The 23,524-nt window shown below is 41.2% G+C and overlaps 1 protein-coding gene across 2 annotated transcripts in view; it reads left to right on the top strand.

Annotated features, from left to right (window-relative positions):
* MTAP (methylthioadenosine phosphorylase) overlaps window positions 1-22,340 on the top strand; it is a 38,305-nt gene extending 15,965 nt beyond the window's left edge. For both annotated transcript variants that reach the window (XM_081238147.1, XM_081238146.1), the window contains 4 exons: window positions 9,868-9,970; window positions 14,231-14,470; window positions 18,596-18,718; window positions 20,876-22,340. In XM_081238147.1, the coding sequence (XP_081094273.1) occupies window positions 9,868-9,970; window positions 14,231-14,470; window positions 18,596-18,718; window positions 20,876-20,914 (505 nt within the window). In that variant the 3' untranslated portion in view covers window positions 20,915-22,340. The remainder of the gene's footprint in view (window positions 1-9,867; window positions 9,971-14,230; window positions 14,471-18,595; window positions 18,719-20,875) is intronic.
* The last annotated feature ends 1,184 nt before the right edge of the window (window positions 22,341-23,524 follow it).

The following is a 23,524-nucleotide window of genomic DNA, read 5'->3' as shown; positions in this document are numbered from 1 at the left end:
AGGCTGTGCTGTTTGCAGCCTCAGTGCCCATAGCTGCAACCACAGCCCCAGAATGTTTGATAGGACTGTAGCATCCTGCAGAGGTGCACAGAGGATTAGAGCTGTGGGGACAGGAGCACTGAACTCTAGAAGGGTCACCTTGGCTCTGTTTGGCCTCAGGCAGGTCACTTTACCTATGTGGGCCTTGGTCCTCTCTTCAGAATTACAGGTTGAACTCCATCACTTAAGCTCCTTTTCCTTGCACTGTCCATGGGTTCTTCTCCAGGGATTGATCTAGAAACACATATTTGCTTACCACTGCTATAACTTTGCCAGCACATCGTCTTAGAAAAAATATCCTCATCCTAAAGTGTCTTCAAAGACTAGAGGGACTGTTTTAATCTCCCTGACATATATTTGTGATAAAGAATCAAAATGGAATAGTATGGCTATTCTTTTTTAATAGATAGCAGAACTAGAGCATCTTGCTTTCTTTGCCCTCAGTGCTCAGCATAGGGGAAAAAAACACCAACCTGGCTTGTCAACCATGCCACGCATACCTTAGAAGTCACTAAGGTTTAAGAGTGACAGGTAGCTTTGATTTTTATGGTTGTTTTTAAAATCATTAGATTCCTATAAGCTAAAAATGAAAAATACCCTTGAAGGTGTCTGACAGGCTGAAAGCTCTTTTAGGAAAATAAGATCATTCTCTTCTGAAAATCACTGGGTTTGCTCATGCTACGTTCCAGCCTGTGAAAACTTGAAAGCCTCGGCGTGAGAAAAGGGGAATCCTGGGTGTGGCTGACCTGGAGAAATCAGGACAGCAGACAGGTGGGGAGAGGAGTTGGTTCCAGTATTTTTGGGTGTGTGTACTCAGTCCTTGCATCTGTTTCTCAAACATGCAAGGAAATAACCTCTGCTAATATTTAAAGTGAAAGTAATCTTTCATTTGTAGTTAGGGCTGCTGTAGAAAGGAAAATGTAGGTGGATCTAGAACTTAAATGCTGAAAGAATGTGTTCTCTGGTCATTTTCCCATGTGTGTTGCACAGTGACAGGTTTCCTGACTCTTCCCTTATCCTGGACCCCATGTGCAATATTCTTCACAAACCAAAAATTTAAAATAGTAATTCATACCAAGAACTTGTAGGAGGCTCGCCCACAGTAAGTGTCCTCAGTGCCTGCCTTGGGCCTCCTGATGTACTGGGTTTGATTAATCCCTTTCTTCTACTTGGTGGAGGTCCCCACCATCAGAGCCATAAGTCATTTGGCAATTCATGATAAAACATGGTTAAGAATGGGGCTTGTTCTGCTTCTTGACCATTCTTAAACAGTCCATGTGAACTGGGGAGAGAATGTGTCTGTCTGACCTTTCATCTGTTTTAGGACTGTGAGGCTATTTCTACTTTAAAAGGATCTTATAAGGGAGACACTCCCAAGATTCATAATTTGGGGTAGTTCTCCTGTGGTACAAACCTCTGCCCGTGCAGGGTACATCTGGCTCTCACAGTGTCTCTGGGTGGGAAGCAAGACTGTCTGAGTGACGGAGAGAAAAGACCTCATAGGGAATCCAAGTTGATTCCCTCCCCATAATCTGGCTTTGCACATGAAACGGAGACAGAAGTCTGAAAGCTTAGCTACTCTCAGGGTTCCACTAAGCCTTTTCAAATTGTTTCTCTACTGTGCTTTATACCTGCCTGCATTCTTGTGTCTTCTGATCTCCTGTATCTATTTGCCACTGTCCAGGAAGCAGCTGGGACAGCCAGCGGCTTTACTTGCTCAGTGGTTCTGCTGTTACCTCCCTTCCTGCTGGTAGAAGCACCTCCCTCCTTTGAGCCCAGCAGGATCAGTGGTAGGTGTTTTATGAAGCTGGATCCGCCCTGCCTGTAGATTGGTGAGGGCTCCATATAAGACTAACCAAATTCTGAGACAAGACTTAGAAATTTAGAGGCATAACTATGCATTTACTTGGCTTTTGTTTTGTTTTTGCTTTTCAGCCTTGCAGGTAAAGACATAACCATCCCTCGCATCCCACCTCACTTTTAAAGCCTGACTTTGATGATACATTATAAAGTGGAGTATAGAAGTGATTTCTAATGAGACTTTTGGTATTATAGAGCAAGCAACACTGTTTCCCCTAGATGCTTTTTTCAAAGCATGAGGCATTTTGTTGTCTGTTCCTGTTTTCCTTCTGTTGCACATACCCTCCATTGTCGACCCAGTTACTGTTAGATACTCCTAGAAATTCATTTGCCTGTGCGGGGGTGGGGACTGATTATATGGCCTCTCTTCCACCCCAGACTAGTAACTTTCTGTGCCATGGAAGGTACCCATGGGCAGGAGATTCTAGCAGCTTCCACATAAGACCTTTCTCCTTTCACCATCAATCCTGATTATCATCATTGAAGGGAATTCAACTCACCTTATTTATTTATTTGTTTATTTATTTTTAAAGAATTAGTTTTATTTATATATTTATTTTTGGTTGCGTTGGGTCTTCATTGCTGTGCACAGGCTTTCTCTAGTTGCGTCGAGCAGGGGCTACTCTCTGTTGCGGCGCGCGGGCTTCTCATTGAGGTGGCTTCTCTTGTTGTGGAGCACAGGCTGTAGGTGCGCAGGCTTCAGTAGTTGTGGCGCACGGGCTTAGCTGCTCCGCAGTGTGTGGGATCTTCCCAGACCAGGGATCGAACTTGTGTCCCCTGCACTGGCAGGCAGATTCTTAACCACTGTGCCAACAGCGAAGTCCCTCACCATATTTATAAAAGGAACAATTAGATATGCAGAGTGTTTGGAAAGATGCCCACATTATATTAAGTTTAAAAAAAAAAAGATGCATACTAGTAGGGTCACTTAAACTGCTTCTGTCACTACCAGAAATATCTCAAGGTGAAGCTGGGTAACATCTGTAAGGATGAGAATAAGATTCTTTCTTTTTAATAGTGGCCTCTATCAGGAATGTTTAAGGTGTTTTGGGGGTTTTTTTGTTTGTTTTTTTAACAATGAGAAAAGTATGGCCAAAAAATTAAGCTTAAAAAAAGGCAGGATGTAATTCCTAATGCCAGGTGTTTTCTGCAAAATGCTGTTAACACACTGGCCTGAGGCCCCTGGTTAGGTTCAACTAAAAGAATGTGGTGGAAGAAGCCCCAGCTTGGAAGTGAGGACATCCAAAATTGTATCCTGGCTCTGCCCCCAAATTCCTGTGTCACTTAGTGTCCTCATCTGCTAAATGAGGGTGTTGGATTGATTCCTAAGAGTTCTGATGTCCACCCTCTTAAGAGAATTATTTTCTCGCTAGAATCGGGAGAAGTTGGGGGTTGGGATGAGCGTTGGCTGGGGATGCACACTTACTCATCAGGAAAGTCCCGCTGTAACCACAAGGGTAAGGGATGATGTCAGTTTATTTCCCTCTCCCAAAGACATAGCCCTGCCTTGGGCTTCCCCCAGGGTTTAACAGTACAAAGTTCTTCTTACCCACCCTTGGAAGGTCGGCCTAGAGGTTGAGGTGTGTAATGATGTCATTTTCTCAGTCTTTCAGCCTCTTGGGCAGGGGGTTTGTTCTTACCAATAGAAATGGAGGTTTATGATAAAGAATTATACAGGAAGCCTTTGCTCAGCTCTTTCTCCCATTCCTGTCAGCAGCTATTTTGAACCCTTTCTGTTCTCTCGCAGCTTCCTGCCCATATCCTCCGCTCTTGGTTGAGAACATTGCCTCTTTACAAGAAAACAGATGGTATTAGGCACAAACTCGCCATCTTCCTTCACCCTCCCTTCACCAGTTACTTGCATCCCTGTTCTTTGTCATCTTGCTGCTGTCCTTGAAGTGGGGCAACTGTTCCCTGTGTGAGGTTAACTCTGTTCTGCAAACTACCTTCTCACCTTATATCCTTGCTGTTATTTAAAAAATGCTGTAAGCTCCCAATGTTTGAGTTCCTACCAAGTGCCACAAATCAGTTAACCCTATTTACCACATATACGGGTCGTTTCCTCAGTTTAAATTGAGGGAACTTAAGCTCAGAAACATTGGTCATTTGCTAATAAGTGGGACCTATGGGGTTTGAATTAGGTTCATCTGCAAACCCTATGACCTCAACCACTCCTGACACATGGACTTCCAGCTCTGGCCTCCCCCACCTCGAGACCCACACTGGCTCCTAGATACAGGACAAGGTCCCAAAGACACCTCACACTTTGTAATTCACACTTCATTAATTTTCCCCCTTGGTTGTCTTCTAACCCCACACCTTCCCCCGTCTCGAGCTCCCTCGTCTCCACTTGGTAAGTTGCTAAGTTGGTAATACCATTGCACTGCCATCTACCGGGTGATCGCTGCTGTGGATCTGTCACCCCTACATCCAGTCGGTCTCTAAGTCGTACCCATATGTGCCTTGAATCCACCCTGTCATCTGTCACCGCTGCCCTCATCTGGGTTAGTTCTTAACATTTTTACTTCTCCCAGCTTGACTCCCCTCAAAGCTGGTTGCCATACTACTCCCGGAAAATATAACAGGAAGGAAGACACAGTCACAGGAGTGCTGGAAACCAAGCTCAAACAACTGCTACCCTCTGGGAGGGCTTGCCCCGGAATCTGTTACTGAGCATCAGCTCGTATGCAGACTTCTGAATAAGCAGCACAGTCTAGAGAAGGGCTAGACTGTGTAGAAGACCTCAGCTAGTCAGCTCTTCCTGTAATTTGATGTAATTTTTTCCTAGTTCCTTTTGTCATTGATGGTAATGATCTTTGATGTGTACTTAAAACTATCTTGTCCCCTTTGTGGTGGTTTCTTCACTGCTTTTGTACTTTGCATCCCTGCTCATTTCCCCTTCCCCAGTGAAGTATTAATGTTTATTATCTGGTCATCTCTGGTCTTTTGAACATGAAGTCAAGTTATTTCTGGATAATTATGAAGGGAAAGAAAATATTAAGTTCTTCCCACCTGTGAGATGCTGTTAGGCCCTGGATAATTCACGCATATACCTATTACTGGTAGAGATGGTTAGAATCGTAATAGAAGGCAATCTGACACATTACTAAAGTTTTCAATATGCATGCCTTTCCAACCAGCCTTCCCTTTTTGCAGCTTGCAGTGCTAAGAGTAAATGCACCAAACGATGCATTTTTCACTTAGGGGCACTCATGAGATAGACTGTTTGGGTAGACTTTAAGTGATGTGGATAGAATCATTTCCCCGAAACCAAGCTGCATATGAGCAGCCCTTGGCCCCGCTTTGCCAGTAAATTAACTGCCTCGTGTTCCTGTGTGCTGAGGCTCGTGGATATGTGCTGTGCTCCAGAACCACCTTGGAAGTGTGCGGGTGTGTTTGCTTCTGCTGTGGGAAAAGTGTTTTCCCTCATCTTGTTTGCAACTCAGCATTTCCTCAAAGGAAAACTGTTAACAGATGGCTGTCTTTGTGCCAATTCAAGGATCTTGATCCAGAAAGAACCTACTGGTCAGTCTTTCTCTGGGCTTTGTTCCCCCACTGTTTCTGAAAGTGCCCGGTATTCTCTCCCTGATGGCCTTGAACTCACTTCTCTTGCCAGTACACAACATCATTTTGTCTTCTTCACTCTTCCATACACAGTTTGTTGTTTGTTTTGCTAACTTTTCTCATCACATATCCCCATTTTGGGGGTACCCTTGACTTGAGACCCGAGTACGTCTGCTCTGAAGTTGGCAGACGAGAAAGTACAGAAGCAGATTTTCTACCAGCAGTAGTTACTCGGGCTGAGCACCTGCTTCATGTGTTCTTATTCAGTCTTCACACTGTATTTACCCTTCATACTTCCCCATTTAAAATATGAGAAGACTGATAAGGTGAACACGGGTCAGAGTGACTCTCTCCTGGAGGCACACAGCCAGCCAGGGAGCAGTAAAGCCAGTCAGTTGGGCAGTCCCCGAAGTCTACTTCCAGTGGATATCCCAGGCTGATGGTGGAGAGGGGGGTGAAATTAGCAGTCCCTTTGCCTCACTAGGAGGCTTCACCAATTGAAGCAAGAGTTAGGGGCAGAGTTGCGTGCATTAACTATGTTAAACCATATGAGCACATGTATTAGCTTCCTATTGCTGCTAACAAGTTACCACAAACTTAGTGGCTTAAACAACACAAATTTATTATCTAATTCTGCAGGTTAGGAGTCTAACATGGGTCTCAGTAGGCTAAAATCAAGGGCTGTATTCCTTTCTAGAGGCTCGGGAGAATCCCTTTCCTTGCTCTTTGCCACCTTCATTCCTTGGCTCCCGGCCCCCTTCCATCTTCAAAGCCAGCAATGGCGGGTCAAGTCCTTTTCATCTCTAGTACTGGCTCTTCTGCCTTCTTCCACATGTCAGGACTCCTGTGATTATACTGGGCCTACCTGGTTAATCCAGGATAATCCTTCTAAGTCCAGCTGGTTAGCAGTCTTAATTCCACCTGCAACCTCTGTTCCCGTCTGCCAGGTAAGGTAACATATTCATATGTTCTGGGCATTAGGGTGTGGATATTCAGGGGTGTAGGGGGGCATTATTTTGTTTGCTACCACATGCCACTTTCACAGCTTGGTAGGACGGAGCTGCCACCCCTAAACTCTCATCCTTAGTCTAGTTTGCTTCTGGAAGGTGTGTGATCCTTCCTGTTCTTCTCACCCACAGCCTAAAACACAGCTTCCCAATGGATCCAGCCAGTCTGATGTTGTCGAAGGCTAATTTTTTCCTGTGGCCCAGGAAGAGATTCCAGTTCTATCTCTTGATGGGAGGAAGAAGAGATCTCTTTAAGGGCCCCCTTTATCAGGGAAAGGTGCTCACCTAGGCACGGCTACACACCTAGTTTCTGCCCTCAAGAAGAATCTTCAAGTGTCTTCCATTGATGAGCTCCTCCATGTGCTTGCTTCTGCTGCACCTGTGTCCATCGGTAATGTGACTTGGGTGAATACTGTGGGCCGGATGCTGCATCTGTTCCCTCATTGATCCTCAGGGCAATAGTAGTAGCACTTTGCAACAATTACTATGTATCCCCAAACACACATTTGACATATAAATGGAGGAGTTATTGCATCAGCCTATTGGGATGTAGCTACCGGAGGTTTTTTGCCGCCCTGTTTTAAACAAGGGTGTCAGTGGATGTTGCTAATACCATATGAAGAAAGAACTCAAGGAGGTTAAGTAATTTGCTCAAGGCCACACGAAAAATCAGTAACAGGATTGAAATCCAGGTACAAAACTACATTTCCTATATTTTCTCCATATCCGTCAGAAAACTCCACTTGAGGGTGAACTACTATTTTGTTTATAGAAGAACTCTTTTGACTGGAAATTGGGAGTGAACAGGCAGGAATCCCCTTCAACACAGGCTCAATGAGGTAACAGTCCCCACCGTGTGGGACGTCCCTTGCTTCTTGCTGCGTTACCGAAGCTCTCACTTCTACTTAAAAACTCTCAGGGGGAGGACAGGAGATCTTAAAATCACATATATTTTATTTTAGAATTTCACTTGGGTGGTGTCCTTCCGTCACTTCACTTGTGATTGCAAACCCCATTGCTCTTGGTCTGAATTTCATTCAGCATAATCATACCTCATTATTTTATGCAGCATAGGAGTATTTATAGTGATTTAAAATTAGATCATTACTTTTCCTTGAATATGTCACTGTTTGAGTTATGCAGAACACCACAAGTAGGTGGGCAGTCTGCGTGAAGAGATGTTTCTTATCTGCACTTTCCCTCCTGGGATCTTGACAGCATAACCCTGAACCTATTAGAAATACTGGTATTAAAGTCCCCATTTCTTCCTTGGGGCTACCCCTCCTGCAAGGTTGGGTGCTCTGAGGCCTCATTCTCAGCTATAGCTTCTCCTTGGTGCTGACTCCCAATTCAGTCTCTAGCCCAGACCTCAGTTCTGAGCTGCCGTGGGATATCTGGGCATCAGGGCTGACTTAATCCTCATAACACTCTTATAAATGGGTGGATGAACACTACATTTTATAATTGGGAAACGAAGAATCAAGAAGATATGGTGGTTTGCTATAAGCCTTAGAGGTGGGAGTTTGGGAGCTTTGTTTAAAGAGAAAAATGTAAAATGTTCCAGTTGAGAGGGAATTGAAACTGTAGGCAGTATCACATGTATATAGCATAACATAAGGAATAACTAATACATATTATGTCTTAAGGTAAATGTTCAGAACAGAGTGAGGAGTAATCAGGCAAAGAAGGGATGGAAATAGAGAGGGACAGAAATAGATAAGATGGGGGTGTTACTACATAGATGTCTATTGGAGTATAGCCACTGAAGGGTTTTGTGGCCCTATTTTCACACTTAATCATGGTTGTAAGTAGGATTTTTGCTAATACTTGACTCATTGAAGGCTGAAACCAAGCCAAAGCTGGAATATGTGGAACCATTTTATTAGTCAGTTTTACAAAAAGAGAAAAGCCTCTGTTTATACAGGCTGGAAGAGTCATTTGACCTGTTCTTCAACACCATCTGAAATTGCTTTGGGGTTAACTTAGCCTTTCCCTTAAGACCCGTATACGATAAGGGGTTGAGAGGAGCACAGACTGGGTTTTCATTCCTCCCAATCTCTGAGGCCTAATCTCTGAGCAAGGTGGCTTTGGTGCCAGCTAGTGTCACTGTTTAATATGTGATGGGGAGGAAGTAACAGGTTAACTTTGATAGGTGGACACACCAGCTGTGTAAACTGAACCAGAATATTTCTCCATGCTGTTCCCTACCCTCCCACCCCCGAAAGCAGAAATGAAGTGATTTGCCTTCAGCTGTTGGTTTTCCCTTGCTCTCTCCCTCCCCTGCTCTCCCCTCTCTAGGAAAATGAGGACTTTCTTTTCTATATTACTCATGAGTTCAAGTTTAGAACAATATAATGGATATAGGAAGTGCTTTATTCTGAAAACTTTGAGAGAGAAGTTGCTGGGTGACTTGCCACTGGCTTAATTTTACCCTCTCTCCGACAGATTCAAAAATATTTTATCAGAAAGTTAACTTTAGAACTTTCATGAGACTTTAGAACTAATTCTGGCGGGTAGACGCATAAGCTTAAGTAAGGGAGCGAAGAGACAGATGATTCTGAAATGTGGAGCTGGATGAATGGCTGCTTTCTTCAGTGGGTCAAAGGCATGAAAAAATAAGGTTGAGGGCAGAGGGCAGGAATTACTCTCAATTTAGTGACAGGGCAATCAAATGCAAAGTTTGGACCGTGTTTGAACATGAAACTAATGAAACTAAACATGAAACTAAACAGTGGTTTAAAAAAAGATTTTTTTTTTTGAGAACACCAGGGAAATTTGCACATGGTCTATATATTAGGTGATACTGAGGAATTAATGTCATTTTTATCAGTTGTGATAATGACATTGCCGTGGAAAATACTCCACATATTTTGGTCCTTCTGAAGTAGGGGTGAAGTGACAAAGTCTGGGATTTGCAACAGATGAAGCAAGTTTGACAAAATTTAGGAAACTGTTGAATCTAAGTGATAGATATATATGGGGTTCACTATACAATCCTCTACATCTAAGATGATGGAAAATTTTCATATTGACTTCTTAAGTGTTTTACCTGGCTTCCTGAGCCCACAGTTGAGTTGCATCTACAGTTCAGTGTGGTTATCCTATCACAGCCATCAGACCACAGACACTTTAATTCCTGTTGGGAAGCACGTTGCCACCAACCCAGAGCCAAAAAAGCCAAATACCATCCAGAAGCTCTTTTTCTTGTTGTTGTTGTTGTTGTTTAAAAAAAAAAAAAAAAGAAGAACAACAAAAAAAAGAGTTTCCTTCAGCTTATCCAGAACTATTGATTCTGGAGTGAGGACCAAGATATCGACCTAGATACAACTGATTACCAGCCCCCAAAGGGTGGAAAGGTGGCTTTTTAAAAACTGCCCTTTTTAATTTTATTTTGTAGGACTACCAGAAGGCTTCAGACCTTCTATGATGGAAATCATTCCTGTGCCAGAGGAGTGTGTCATATTCCAATGGCTGAGCCGTTCTGCCCTAAAACGAGAGAGGTTCGTAATATTTCTGGAAGGTGCACCAGAATAAATCATGAGGGCTTGGGGTGGCATCTAGACATAGATTAACTGGCCAAGCATGTGGTCTCTCTTCCCCTCTCTAGCTTGCTGCTTACTCAAGGTTTTATGAAGAGTTGTTTCCCTTTGCTAATAATGCCTCCACTAATCTCAGTCATTTGTAAGCTGAATCACTCAAAGTTGCAACCTATTTTTTTTTCTTAAATAAATTTTGATTTTGCTGTCAGGATACCTTTTAAAATAATTTAGGGTAGCATAGTATGTCCAGAGTATATAATCTGGAACCAGATTTCTTATGATCAGGTCTTTACTCTTCAGCTTAACTGTTGTGTGTCTTTGGACCAAAACCTCGGGTTTGGTTTCCTTGTTTGTAAAATAAGGTGATGATAACATGTACCTCGTAGGACTGTGAGGGATAAAACAGTTATTTACTTATAAAGTGCTTTGAGTGATGCCTGTTAGTTATAAGACATCCAGTGACTGTTAGCTGCTTTTATGAATTAAGTTATTAATAATCTGTAAATTGTCAGATTGGCATCATTTGCCTTTGAGCTGAGTTTGGCTGTTACTGTCCAGCTTCCTCTCCAGGATTATAGTAAGATCTCAGGACTAAAGGGGCAGCCTTACAAAAGCCAATGGTGATATAAAGTGAGGAATCACAGCCTTAGCTTTCAGAGAATAAAAATGGCTACCACAATTCAAAAGTCCATCCATGGTACTTTTCTTATAACTCAAGATTTGAAAGTCAGGTGCAACCCAGTAGGTCAGAAGTTATTGTCAGAGACAAACTGCCTAGTAAAATCTACTTTATAAAATAACTTAGACAATACAGATACCTAAACATGTTAATCATTCAGGTGATTTTAACATGTGAATGTGGAAAGTAGTACATGTTCAGCCTTGTATAATCATGTAAAACTAGCTTCCTTACAGTTAAGAGCTAGGGCACCTTAACCTCACTCTGGTCTCAGAAATCTAGAATCCAAAGCCAGGCGTTGGAGGGAGCCATTTCAGATATATCACTGCATGTTGATTCTCTGTGACTTCTGTGAAAGTACCTTTTTTACTTCTTTAAAACAAAAAAAAAAAGGGCAGGTTAAGTTTTAAGTGTGAGTTTAGAATACATTTGACCCTTGAACAACGTGAGGGGTTGGGGCACTGACCTACCATGCAGTTGAAAATCTGAGTATAACTTTACAGTTGGCCCTCCTTATCTGCAGTTCTGCATCCAAGGATTCAGCGAACCACAGATTGTATAGTATTGTAGTATGAATTTATTGGAAAAAATCCATGTATGAGTGGACTGCACAGTTCAAACCTGTGTTGTTCAAGGATCAACTGTGTATGTTCCTGGGTAGTTATCAGCAGAATATATCAGAACAATGTAAGTCTGAAACACAGATCTGTCCACAGAATAAATTTGCTCTCCAGGGGAAGTTAGATGTGTGCAGTAACATTTTTGTCTACTTCAAAATGGGGGAAGCTTGGGAAGAAATAGACTAGGGAGAAAATATGCATGTTAGTAGGAAATCAGAGGTACTGCCCCAATGATTTGGGTACTAGTAGTAGAGGTGGGTAAGGGAAGTGCTAATGATGTATGCAGAGCACATGTAAATGTGGTGGCTGGGTGATAGTTTCCAGTAATGCAGTTTGGCCTCCCTCGAGACCGAATTAAGTCAGCTATTATTAGTCTAGTCAAGCTAAGGACCCTCACATAAAGACTTTAAAAGAGTGCTGGGGAGGGCAGTTTAAGAAAATGGGAAAATAAGGCCTTCAGAATGTTACTTTATTCTTATATACCCTAAAAGAGATTTTAAAATATTGTCCAAAAAATGTAAAGAGTGGGTGGTGTTGCCCCTTCGTAATTATCACTTTAACTTTCAACATCATTGTGATCTTTCGTGTACCGACGACAGATTGTCAAGTGGCAAGCAAGGTACACTATGGTTGTACTATATCTTACCATTTGTGTTGAAATATGTGTATATAAAAGAGATAAATATGAAAATATTTATATGCAAATAGAGTGTTTCTGGAAAGTTGACCAAAGAACTGGTAACAGTGGTTTCCCATGGGGAAACTGGGTCGCTAGTACACAGGTAGAAGAAATACTTGTCACAGAATAATATCCTTTTGTACTGTTTACATTTTTGTACCATGTGCAAGTATTACCTATTCCAAAAAATAGTACTTCTAGTCGAAAGGTAATCTGAAACAAATTCTTCTAAAGTCCTGACACAGTAAAGAGACCCCTCAACCTGTAGTTTATATTTCTGGCACCTTATGGTGGCGTTACCTGTTCGTGTGGGAGTGCAGAGTACTTGCCCAGGTGGCAAGGGCCCAGGGTCTGTCACTGGCTGGCCCACCCAGGCCGATAAGCCTCTACTTCCTCCTCCCCATCATGGCACCCACCACCCAGGGTGACGGTGAAGACTTACAAGGCACATTGCCACTGGCCTGCGATAGTTGTGATCTTCCTTCACACATCTCTAGAAGCACTCTGAAGTTTGGCCGAGACATACAGCTCAGTTATTTGGGATTTTTAAAGACATTTAATGAAGACAGGACTGGGCTGGTTATATCTTAATTTTGAAAGTTGGGGGGACAGCAGGGGAAAGAGTGATTTAATAAGCCCTTGTATTTATACCTATACTCCTTAAGGAAAAGTTTTGATTTAGCAGAATCTTATTTTCAGCATGTATAGGATAAATAAACATGATGTAGCATCAGCTAGTCATCTAGGGCTTGTCATGGTTCTAAATTTGGAGTTGCCAAAGCTCTTGTTAAAATTCTTTCTCATCTTGCCATAGCATAATGTGTAATTTTTAAGGAAATAGGTTAATTTGCTTATGTGGTTCAGACATGTGCAGGCAAGACTTTGGCCTAGATTGGAGCCTTCTATTGACTTTGAGTCACTCCATTTTATATATGGTATCATAGGAAACTTGACAAATTATTTGGGAAATGTGTAGAAGCTGCCAGTGTTAATAATTAGAAGACCAGTTAAGCATTTAGATTCCTTGCTATATATATTCCTTAGCTCATTTAATATTCACAGTATCGGGGCTTCCCTGGTGGCGCAGTGGTTAAGAATCCGCCTGCCAGTGCAGGGGACACAGGTTCGAGCCCTGGTCTGGGAAGATCCCATATGCTGCGGAGCAACTAAGCCCGTGCGCCACAACTACTGAGCCTGCGAGCCACAACTACTGAAGTTCCCGCACCTAAAGCCCATGCTCCGCAACGAGAAGCCACTGCAATGAGAAGCCCACACACCGTAACAAAGATAAGCCCCCGCTCGCTGCAACTAGAGAAAGCCTACATGCAGCAACGAAGACCCAAAATAGCCAATAAATAAATAAATAAATAAATTCTTTAAAAAAAAAAAAAAAAACTTCTTGGTATCTCTGAGTTATATAATATTATTATTCCCATTTTACAGATGAAAAAACTAGGACTACATAAGGGTAAGTGAATTCTTGGCAGTGCTTTAACAGTTAAGTTTAAAAGACGAATTTTTTTTTAATTAAAAAGGAATGTTGAAGCACAGGCTAAGAAAATAATGAAATTAGATTAGACATACATTATTAGACACTAAAAAAAGTGACCAAACTTTTAAATAATGTTTCTAAACCCATGTGGCCTTGCCTCTAAAGGGATGCCAAGATAAGTTTATCTCTGGATAGAAGAAATCAGCACAGCCCCATTCTGTTTTTTACTGTATGTGTTTAGAGAGGCAACAGGCAAAAGAGATTATGAAATCACTTTCTACCCCCAAAAAGCTTTCACAAAAGCGCTCAGGTTTTGTATAAAAGAGCAGTGAGAATGAGTTTCTCAGGAGCTTGAAAACAGTTCACTCTGCACATCTCTGAGATGCGAATGAGGAAGGCACCTTAGTGTAGCCTTGGAGGTTAAGAGCTCAGGCTCAAGCCCCCATTCACAATCCATGATAGTCTCTTAAAGTTGTTAAGAAGTGAGATTAAAGCATGTAAACAAATGCCTGGTGTGTAGGAAAAACCTCACTGTTTGCTCTTGCAGCTGTGAGCTAGGGGCTGGGGCAGGACAGAGCATTATGTAAGTGGGTAAGGGTCTAGGAAACGCCCTTCTGTGATCTCCTAGGTTCTCTTCGACGGCCTACAGGTACTAGGTGTTTATAGTAACAATCCTTTAAAGTATCAGAGGAAAAATAAATTAAGCTGAACTTCTGTTTGTATGTTTTGAGTTTGGTTCTTTGCATTCTAGGTCCTCAGAGAGACCGCTAAGAAGCTAGGACTCCGGTGCCACTCAAAAGGGACAATGATCACAATTGAGGGACCTCGTTTTAGCTCCCGGGCAGAAAGCGTCATGTTCCAAACCTGGGGGGCGGATGTTATCAACATGACCACAGTTCCAGAGGTGATTCTTGCTAAGGAGGCTGGAATTTGCTACGCAAGTATTGCCATGGCAACAGATTATGATTGCTGGAAGGAGCATGAGGAAGTGGTAGGTGAAATTCTCTTTGGAACTTGTATGGCCTGGGTTTCCACGTGCCATGTGAGCCAGTAAGAGAGTGTCTTAACTCTTTATTTATATTACGTTAGTTCCAGAAAGTGCCATTCTACCAAGTTTTAAAGTCAGCTTTTTTATACACTGTCATTAGGTATTAACAGATTTTTTTCTGTCGTTCCTACTGGAAGAACAGACATCTTCATAGAGAATAAAAAGACACTTTTATCCAAGGATCAACAGGGGAACAGTACATTGTAAACATGTAGATGTGTTGGGAATTATATTGAGACTTGGCCCTTACTTTAAGGATAAAGACTTGGTTATAAGTTCTGTATGCTGTGCTACTGTTTATTATGTAGGGTGAAAACCCTACTATTACGTACCTCTTCCTGGTAAGAGGACTCTGTATTCATGTCTGTCTGTATTCATGTCTGTCTCACCTACCTTGGCATGGTACTGTGCTTGGTATAATAATATGATAGCAGACAGACAAGTCCATAAGGAGCCAACATTCTGGGTTTTGTGGGGCTGGGTAGAGGCCAAGCAAACCAATGTGAGAAGGCTCGGGGTTATAAAGAAATAGTGTGATAAGGTACAGAAGCACATATCAAATTAGCCCAACCAAATACTTGAAATCCAGGAAGGCTTCCTGGTTTAAGTGTGACGGGAAAGATGTCTGTGCCTGAATGGAGTGGAGAGGAGAGGAGAGGAGGGAGAAGAGGGAGGCAGGGCCACGTAGGCTGTGTAAGGATTTCAGATGGGAGGTCAGTGAGGGTTTTTGGCAGGAAAGACAGCCAAGATCCAGCTGGTATTTGAGGACACTGGGCCACTGAGGTCAGGCTTCCAAAACAAATATTTTCTTTGTGGAAAACTTTGAACATCTACAAAAGTGGAGTCTAGTATAATGAACCCCCAGTTACCCATCACTGAGCTTTCCACAGTTATCAGCCATGTCAAATCTTGTTTTATTTATATGCCCCTACCCACTTTTCTCTCCCCTACCCTAATTATTTTGAAGTAAATTTTTCTAAAAGGCCTCTCTTTTAAAATAATTTTTTAAAACCACACCATTGTTGTATGAAAAAATACTGATATTAATTCCTTAATATAATCAAATGTCCAGATTTGTCACATTTTCCCTCATTTTATAATTTTTAACTGTTCAAATCAGGATCCCTTATAATCCACACATTGCATATGAACGATATGCCTCTTAAATCTTTTACTCTAATAGCCTCCTCCCTTTTCATTCCTTGCATTTTACTTGAAAAAACCAGATCATTTGTCCTGTCATTTATCTCATTTTAAAAAAAGAAAGTGAGGGGGCTTCCCTGGTGGTGCAGTGGTTGAGAGTCCGCCTGCCGATGCAGGGGACACGGGTTTGTGCCCCGGTCTGGGAAGATCCCACATCCCGCGGAGCAGCTGGGCCCGTGAGCCATGGCTGCTGAGCCTGCGCGTCCGGAGCCTGTGCTCCGCAACGGGAGAGGCCGCAACAGTGAGAGGCCCGTGTACCGCAAAAAAAAAAAAAGAAAGTGATAAAACTACAGCCAAGAAATTTTGAAGGAAGAAGTGCTGGGGTGGCAGTTCTGAACACACTTAGGGAAGGTGACCTCTTCTCCAAAGGGACCTTACCACCATCTCAGGCTGCTTGTTTCACCATCCAATTTCATGTAAAATGGAGTGAGATATTCTAGCTGTCTGTCCATCCGTGGGTATGGACTTTGGGTCATAGATGAACACAGATTCTTTGCATGAATGTCTTATCCTGACTCCACAGTGTAATAAACTGTTGCTGACAACTAGGATGTTTGTTATGTAAGAGATTTGCAAATCCTGACCCAACAGTCTCTGACTTGGCAGCTTTGGTCACCTAAGGGACAGCTCAGCCTCATGATGTTGAGAAGCTGCTTCCAATTAATAGGAGACTCCAGCCTCTGCCACTTCCCAACAGCAGATTGCTTCCTGCCTGTGGCTTTCTGCTCGGTCTAGTAACATTTGTCTCCCATGCAGAGCGAGTGGTACTTTCGTTTAGTAGCCCACATGAGGTTTGGAAAACAGTCAGTTGGAGCTACTTCAGTTAAAAGCAAAAAAAAAAAAAAACCCAAAAAACCTAAGCTCTGTGTAAGTGGTAAGGCACGAAAGCAAATAATATTAAATGCCACCAGGAAAACATAGACAAAGATGGCATCATCTCAGTCAGCTATGTGTGTCATTGTGCTTTAAACCAGATGTGTAGCCTGGCATGGCAAAAAGGTTTTAGAGTTGCCTAAACCCTTCTTCAAATTCCTGTTGTTCTTTTTACTTGTAATACTGGGTGAGTTATTTAACCCATTCGCGTGTGTGGGGGTTGTGTAGTTACATTTCTGACCTTGCAGGATTATTAGGAGAATTAAACCATATGATAAATATAGAGCATCTAGTATAGTGCTGGCTCCTGAGAGGGTGGTCATCAGATGGTAGGTGTGATGGAATGGGGGAGGGGGATAGTTTCTGAAGAAAACTTCTGAGATTTAAGCTGGATGTTGAACAGGTTAGAATTTAGTGTGAGGAAGTTAGTAGAAAGGACATTTTGGGTGAAGAACAACAGCAGAAACATAGAAAAAGGAGATCAGAATCTATATTAGTCACAAAGTGTGAGGAAAAGAGTAAAATACAAGGTAAATCTCTTGGATGTTTCATGACCCTGCATTTGAAGATTGATAGCTGGCCAGGCACCCAGCTAGCTGGTCACCACCTTGTGCTGTGATCCCCTCGCACAGTGATGGGACTCCCCTCTGCTACAGTGCTCATCATTTTGTTCTAAATATATCTCAATGTTGTCGGAGGGGTCTGGACTTGATACTTCAGGAAACAGAAAGGTGTAATCACTGTGCCTCTGAATCTTGGGTTTATTCTAAGCATAGTGAAACATGACAAGTACTCTTTCTGATCATCTGGGGTTTTTTTGTTTTTTTTTTTTGCGGTACGCGGGCCTTTCACTGCCGTGGTCTCTCCCGTTGCGGAGCACAGGCTCCGGACGCGCAGGCTCAGCGGCCATGGCTCACGGGCCCAGCCGCTCCGCGGCATGTGGGATCTTCCCGGAGTGGGGCACGAACCCGTGTCCCCTGCATCTGCAGGCGGACTCTCAACCACTGCGCCACCAGGGAAGCCCTGATCATCTGTTTTATACTCAACTTTTTTCAGCTTCCTTATGAAACAACTTCAGTCATACACAGAAGCAGACAGTGGTAATGAACATCCAAGAATCCAACATCCAGCTTCAATCATAAACATAACAACTTAAGGCCAATCATATTTCATCTATACTCTGATCCATAATTTTATCCATAAACATTTTAGGAAACATTTAACATAACCACATTACCCTTATCGCATTCCAACAATTGCTTAATATATCCAGGCAAAGTTCAATTTTCTAGTTATCTCAAATAGCATAAGTGATTTTTTTCTTTCAGGTATTTTTAAAAGAAACCAGGTCATTTGTCCTGTAGAGTTTCCCACTGTCCAAATTGGTGAAATCATCTCCTTAGGGTGGTTTATCCAATTTCTCAGTGCTCTGTTATTTTCTGTAAATTGGCAGCAGGATCTAGAGATTTTATCATATTCGGTCGTCATAATCCACAAGGAAGCTCATTAAAGTGGACTGTTTCTTTGTTTGGTTTGGGTTTTTTGGTTCTGTGATGTTAACAGCCCATCCATTAATTCACTGGGACTGTAAAATGGTTGATGCTTTGATTCCATCATTTTTCTTTATTAGCTGGAAGACTTCTCTAAAGAGAAATGTGTTTATCTTCTGATTTATCCAGTATAGCAACAGTTTTTAAAACTGGAATCCATTCTGTGGACATGAGGAGAGAGCCACAATCTTTCTAGGCCATGCTAACACATTATACATCTGAGAAACTTTCTTGGATGCCATACTGAAAACCAGCAGTGCTATTCAGAGATGTCATTGGGTTTCTCCAAGAGCTCTCCCTGATACATGCAGAGCTTGGGTTCAGGGGATTGAAACTGGGGTAAACTGACTTTAACAGATCAGGTAGGAACTCAAGAAAGTGTTCTGTGAAAAGCAGTGGAATTTTAAATTGTTGTTAACATCCCGTGCTGTTGTTTCTCTAGGTTTCTGTGGACCGGGTCTTAAAGACCCTGAAAGAAAATGCCAATAAAGCCAAAAGTTTACTTCTCACTACCATACCTCAGATAGGATCCATGGAATGGTCAGAAACCCTCCATAACATTAGGGTAAGTATCCTCAGCCATCTCTAAGCAGACACTTCCATAGACCCTCAGCTGCCTTTTTCTCTAATTTGCATTTCACCCTTGGTCCATCTTCTTATGTATTTTATACTAGACTAGATGTTTTCTACAAGTTTTCATGCCATTTACTACTACTAACCATAAATGGAATAGATACACATTTTGGCTGGTAATGCAAGAGCACTGGAAGTTAAGGTGGGGAGAGTTTTATTATCTAGTCTACCAGGTTCTTAACATTGTCCTGCTTTGCAGTATATCCCTAAGTTTTACTTCAGAAGATTGGTAATGTTTGCTCTGTACATGGATTACACTGCAGACAAGGCTGTTTTCTCTTTGGCAGATCCATGCAAAGTGTTGGCAGCCTTTAAAGCCAAAACACTGACAGCAGCAATACTGAAACGGTGCCAGGGAATGTCTACTTACAGTTAATGCTGCGTCAAACTAAGATAGTAATTAATGATAAACAAGTGATGGGTTGCAGATCAGTAGCTCTTCAACTCTAGTATTAATTCCCAGAATATAATTTGAACTGACTGCTGAGCTCAGAGATGTGTGGTTTTTATCTGGACATCTTGAGACTCTATTGATTAACCACCTTTGATAAGGAGTTGCCTGAAATTGATCAGATGTTACATTCACCTAGTAGCCAGTATATCCTAAGGTCTCCTAGAATCCATCTGTACTCTTAGGTCTTAAGAAAAGTAGTTGAGAGAGGATTTGAAAAGTTGATAAAAGCCCTCTCTACCTGAATTACCACCGAGGAGCCCTGGAATGAGAGCCACTGTTTTAGTGTGACAAGGACACTATGTGATAGTAAATGATTGCCAATTGCTGGGCATGGAGGTGCCATGATTTGTAGTGTTTGCTGATTGCCGTGGTATAAATGCTCTTTCACGGCTGACTTCAAGCTACTAACATGAAGCCACTGGTAAGCTGGGAAGTGATGTACATAATCAGGTTTTTACAAGCTAGTACAAGCAGGCTCCAGCACACCACTGTAATAATATGCCTCTCAGCCTTGAGGACTGGCAAAGTCAGGAATATTGGCATTTGTAATCTATCTTCCCTACTAGACTTTAAATCCATAAGGAGCAGGAAACACATCCATTGGTTCAGGAGATAAATGTTCTTTAATGAGTAAATGGTAGGCCCTTCCCCCATGAAGTATTTCATCATAATTGAAATACAAGCAGCCCTTATTATAAGGATAAAGAAAAGGGGAACAGAAAACAAATTCTAAGAATTGGAGAATGCCACTTTAAACTAGAAACAGTTACATTTAGCTAAACATAATGAGTGTAATGTGATAGAGCAGCATGACTTTGGCTTGTCTAAATAAACACACTGTTGATTGGCAGGAAATGTGACTCATACTTTTGCTGCTGCTGAGGGTATAACCTGCAAGATGGGATGGTGTGTTTTGGGTTTGTTTTTTTTGTTTTTGTTTTTCTTAGGTTTCTGACCCCATTTTGACCATAGTCCCTTGAACTTAAAGATAATTTGTCAAGCAATAAATTTATTATTTCAGCTGCATTTTTAAGTAAAGATGTTTGGATAGTAGAAGTCGGTGTTCTCCTTTCTTTCTGTGAAGCTTCTGAAAGTGTGTGTAAAAATGTGTGTTTCTGTATGTATGCATTTTTTAAGAGGGTTAATATGTGTAGAAAAGAGAAAATGAAGAATTGCTGCTCTAGACAAAATTGAGAATCATGGCCTCCCTTCTATAGCATTAAGGAACACCATACTAATAATCCCTTATTCCAGGGCAGTATTTTCAGCTCTCTCAGCACTGAAGTGTGTATCATTAACTCACTACACTTAGTGAGCACCCACTATATGTCAAGATATGTAAGACGCTGTAATGAAGAAGCTCCTATTCTATTTGGCAATACTAACATGGAAATTTCAATGACGTTTTTCAGTGGAATAAGGCGAATGATGGAGGTTGCATAAACAACAATCCAGGCTAGAGGTTGGTGTATAAAATATGTCCTAGTGGATGTAAAGGCAGGTGGAGATAAATGAGAATCAGAACAGTCCTCTGAGATAAACATTCTGAACCTCACCTTACATGAAAGGAGAATGAAGAACTAAAAGTTAGGAGTTACACTCAAAGTCCCATAATTTGTGCCTGCTTTCTTTCAGAAAATGGCCCAGTTTTCTGTTTTGTTACCAAGACATTAAAATAGCATGGCTGCCCAGAAGACAATGTAACCTTCTAATTCCAATCATTTGGGGAATTCCTGCTTGAGAAAACACAGAAGAGACATGCAGCTTCTGTGCCCTTGCCCCCTAAGGAAGAACAAGTGATAAGACAAGACATTGCTCACATCAGAGATGCCTTCTAAAAGACTTGGACTGCTTCAAATAACAGAAGGAAAGCAAATAACCAGAAAACATGTGGGGAAATATTTACACATTAGAAAAAAAGAAGACACCTTTCACCATTCCCCCAAATTTGTAACAGTAAAGGTAAGCAGTAACATTCCTATGTTGCCAAGGAATGTGAAGAAATAGCTCTTAGACTATTTATTGATGAGACTGTGAATTGGTACAATCTTTTTGGAGGGCATTTTGGTAAAATGTATCAAAAGGCTTAAAAAATACCCTTTGTGCTGGTTACTTTACTCCTAGGAATTTATCTTTAAGAAATTATCAGATACATACAAATAATTATGTATAAAGAAGGATGTAGAACATAGTTTTAATAGCAAATATTCAAAACAATCTGAATATCCAACAACTGGAGGTAATCATGGTTAAGCTCTAATTAGATTGTGAAGCAGCCAACTGAACATCATGGTTTCACATAATATTTAATGTACTAAGGAAATTGTTGCTGTATAATATGAAATGGGGATATATAAGCATTTTACAGTATTAATTTTGTTTTAAATATGTACAAAGAATAGAAATATATATACTCTTTTGTTATTATATTTGGGGGGAGGGATACTAGATAAATTTTTAATTTTCTTTATATTTTTCCATATCTTCACATTTTTCTACAATGAATATAATCAAATAGTGAAGTTTTAAAAATAAAAATGGGCTTAGAAAGATCCAGTTCTTGAAAACACACAGTTTCTGGTAATGCAGCAAAAGTTAAAATGGCAATACTAAGGAGTTCTGTTTGAGTTCCATCTTTATTTTTGTTAAAAAAGATAATTAGTGACTGTATAGTCAGAACAATACTTGGGTTTGCAGCAATGTGAGAAAAGCTGGGTGTTTAATATGGAGCTAATCTTAAATTATTTAAGAGACTGTATACACACATTATAGTGTGTCAGATATTCTTTAAATTGACATTTGACTTTTTGTTTCTACTCCTTTTTATGATTTGATGAATTATTTTCCATGAGTTGGTGATTTTTGTTTTTTAATAAAGAAAATGGAAGCTTGCTCTTATTGTTTTTTTATTGTCAATTTTTTAGGAATGTGATTTGTTTTCTTATCACAGGGAGATCATTCTTCCCTCAAAATTACTCCTTCTCACTGTGGTCTGTTACTGGGTCCTTTAGTGATGTATCTCGTCTGTTTAAAGAGATTGTAGAATGAATGTGTTTGTTTGTGCCTAAGAAACTGTCTTCAAGATAATAAGCTGCTAATTGTAAACAATAAACTAGTTACCCTTCAGCATTAATACTAAGCTGTTTGGGTTACATGTGAATATGGCTCTTGGATTCTCTGATGCAGTGGTTTCAACTCTGCATATGAGGGAGCCACAGAGGACCTGATGGGTCTGAACCTAAGGTTCTCTGGCTCTATACCCCATGATTGTTTTCACTACCCTGTAATATATGCTATACCTTACTTTCTTTCATTTTTGGTAGGTGTCTGAGGATGTCAAGGCCAAAATGCGGGCATTTTTCTTGTTGCCTTCCCAAAGTACAGTGCTTCCCAAGTTAAAGAAGTTCTTTTCTTGATCCAGTAGCCTTTTCTTGCAGCCTCATTTTTAGACTTCTAAAATGGAGTACATGGTACTCTTGTTTTGTTACCCATCATTCACTCCTTAAACAAAGCCAATAATATAATTTTCCTTCTACCTCATTCTTGAGGACTTTGCTGACCATTTCTTCCCAGAACACTTCCCACCTCTATGATACTTCACTCCTTTTCTTAGCTACAAAATAAGTGAACACTGTGATCAGTTTTGAGCATTTCAAAGTTTCCCCAGTGGATTATGGGCATAATGGAAAAGTTCTAGCTTAGTGACTTAGCCCCTTGGAAGAGTGCTGAGTTACTAATTAGTAATTCTGCATCTACTTAGAAATGTGTATTGGCATTGTGAGCTGCTTATTTTTGTTCTGCATTGTTGTTCATAATTTTGACAATTAGATAACCAGAATAGTTCATATTCAGTGTAAACCAAAAAGCGTGGAGAAGGCTGGAAGAGCAGGCTTACATTTGAGACCTGAAAATACTTCGCAATTAGCCTCAGTGCATCCTGGAGTTGTTCTAATAGGCCAAAGCTTAAGAACAGCTAAAATTCTCAGTGGTGCAGGGCTGGGGGGGGTGTCTAAATAAGGTGCATTAATTCAAATAAATAATGTCTTTATGTGCCAGTATAAAACAATGTCGGTGATAAAAGTGGAAACCAGACAAATATGTAAAGTAAAATAATGCAGTTTATGTGCGTGTGTGGATAGCATATTTATGCTTTATGTCCACAGAGTTTCTGGAAAGAAGCTGAGTGATAACCTCTGAGGTACAAGCCAAGAGACATACTGTCTACCTCGTACCTTTCTGTACTCTTTGGACTTTTTACCATAAGCATCTACTCTTGGTTTATTC

This window comes from Mesoplodon bidens (genome assembly GCF_964165515.1).
Source record: "Mesoplodon bidens genome assembly, chromosome: 6".
In the NCBI taxonomy this organism is placed as follows: domain Eukaryota; kingdom Metazoa; phylum Chordata; class Mammalia; order Artiodactyla; family Ziphiidae; genus Mesoplodon; species Mesoplodon bidens.
This window is presented reverse-complemented; position numbering and strand designations above follow the sequence as displayed.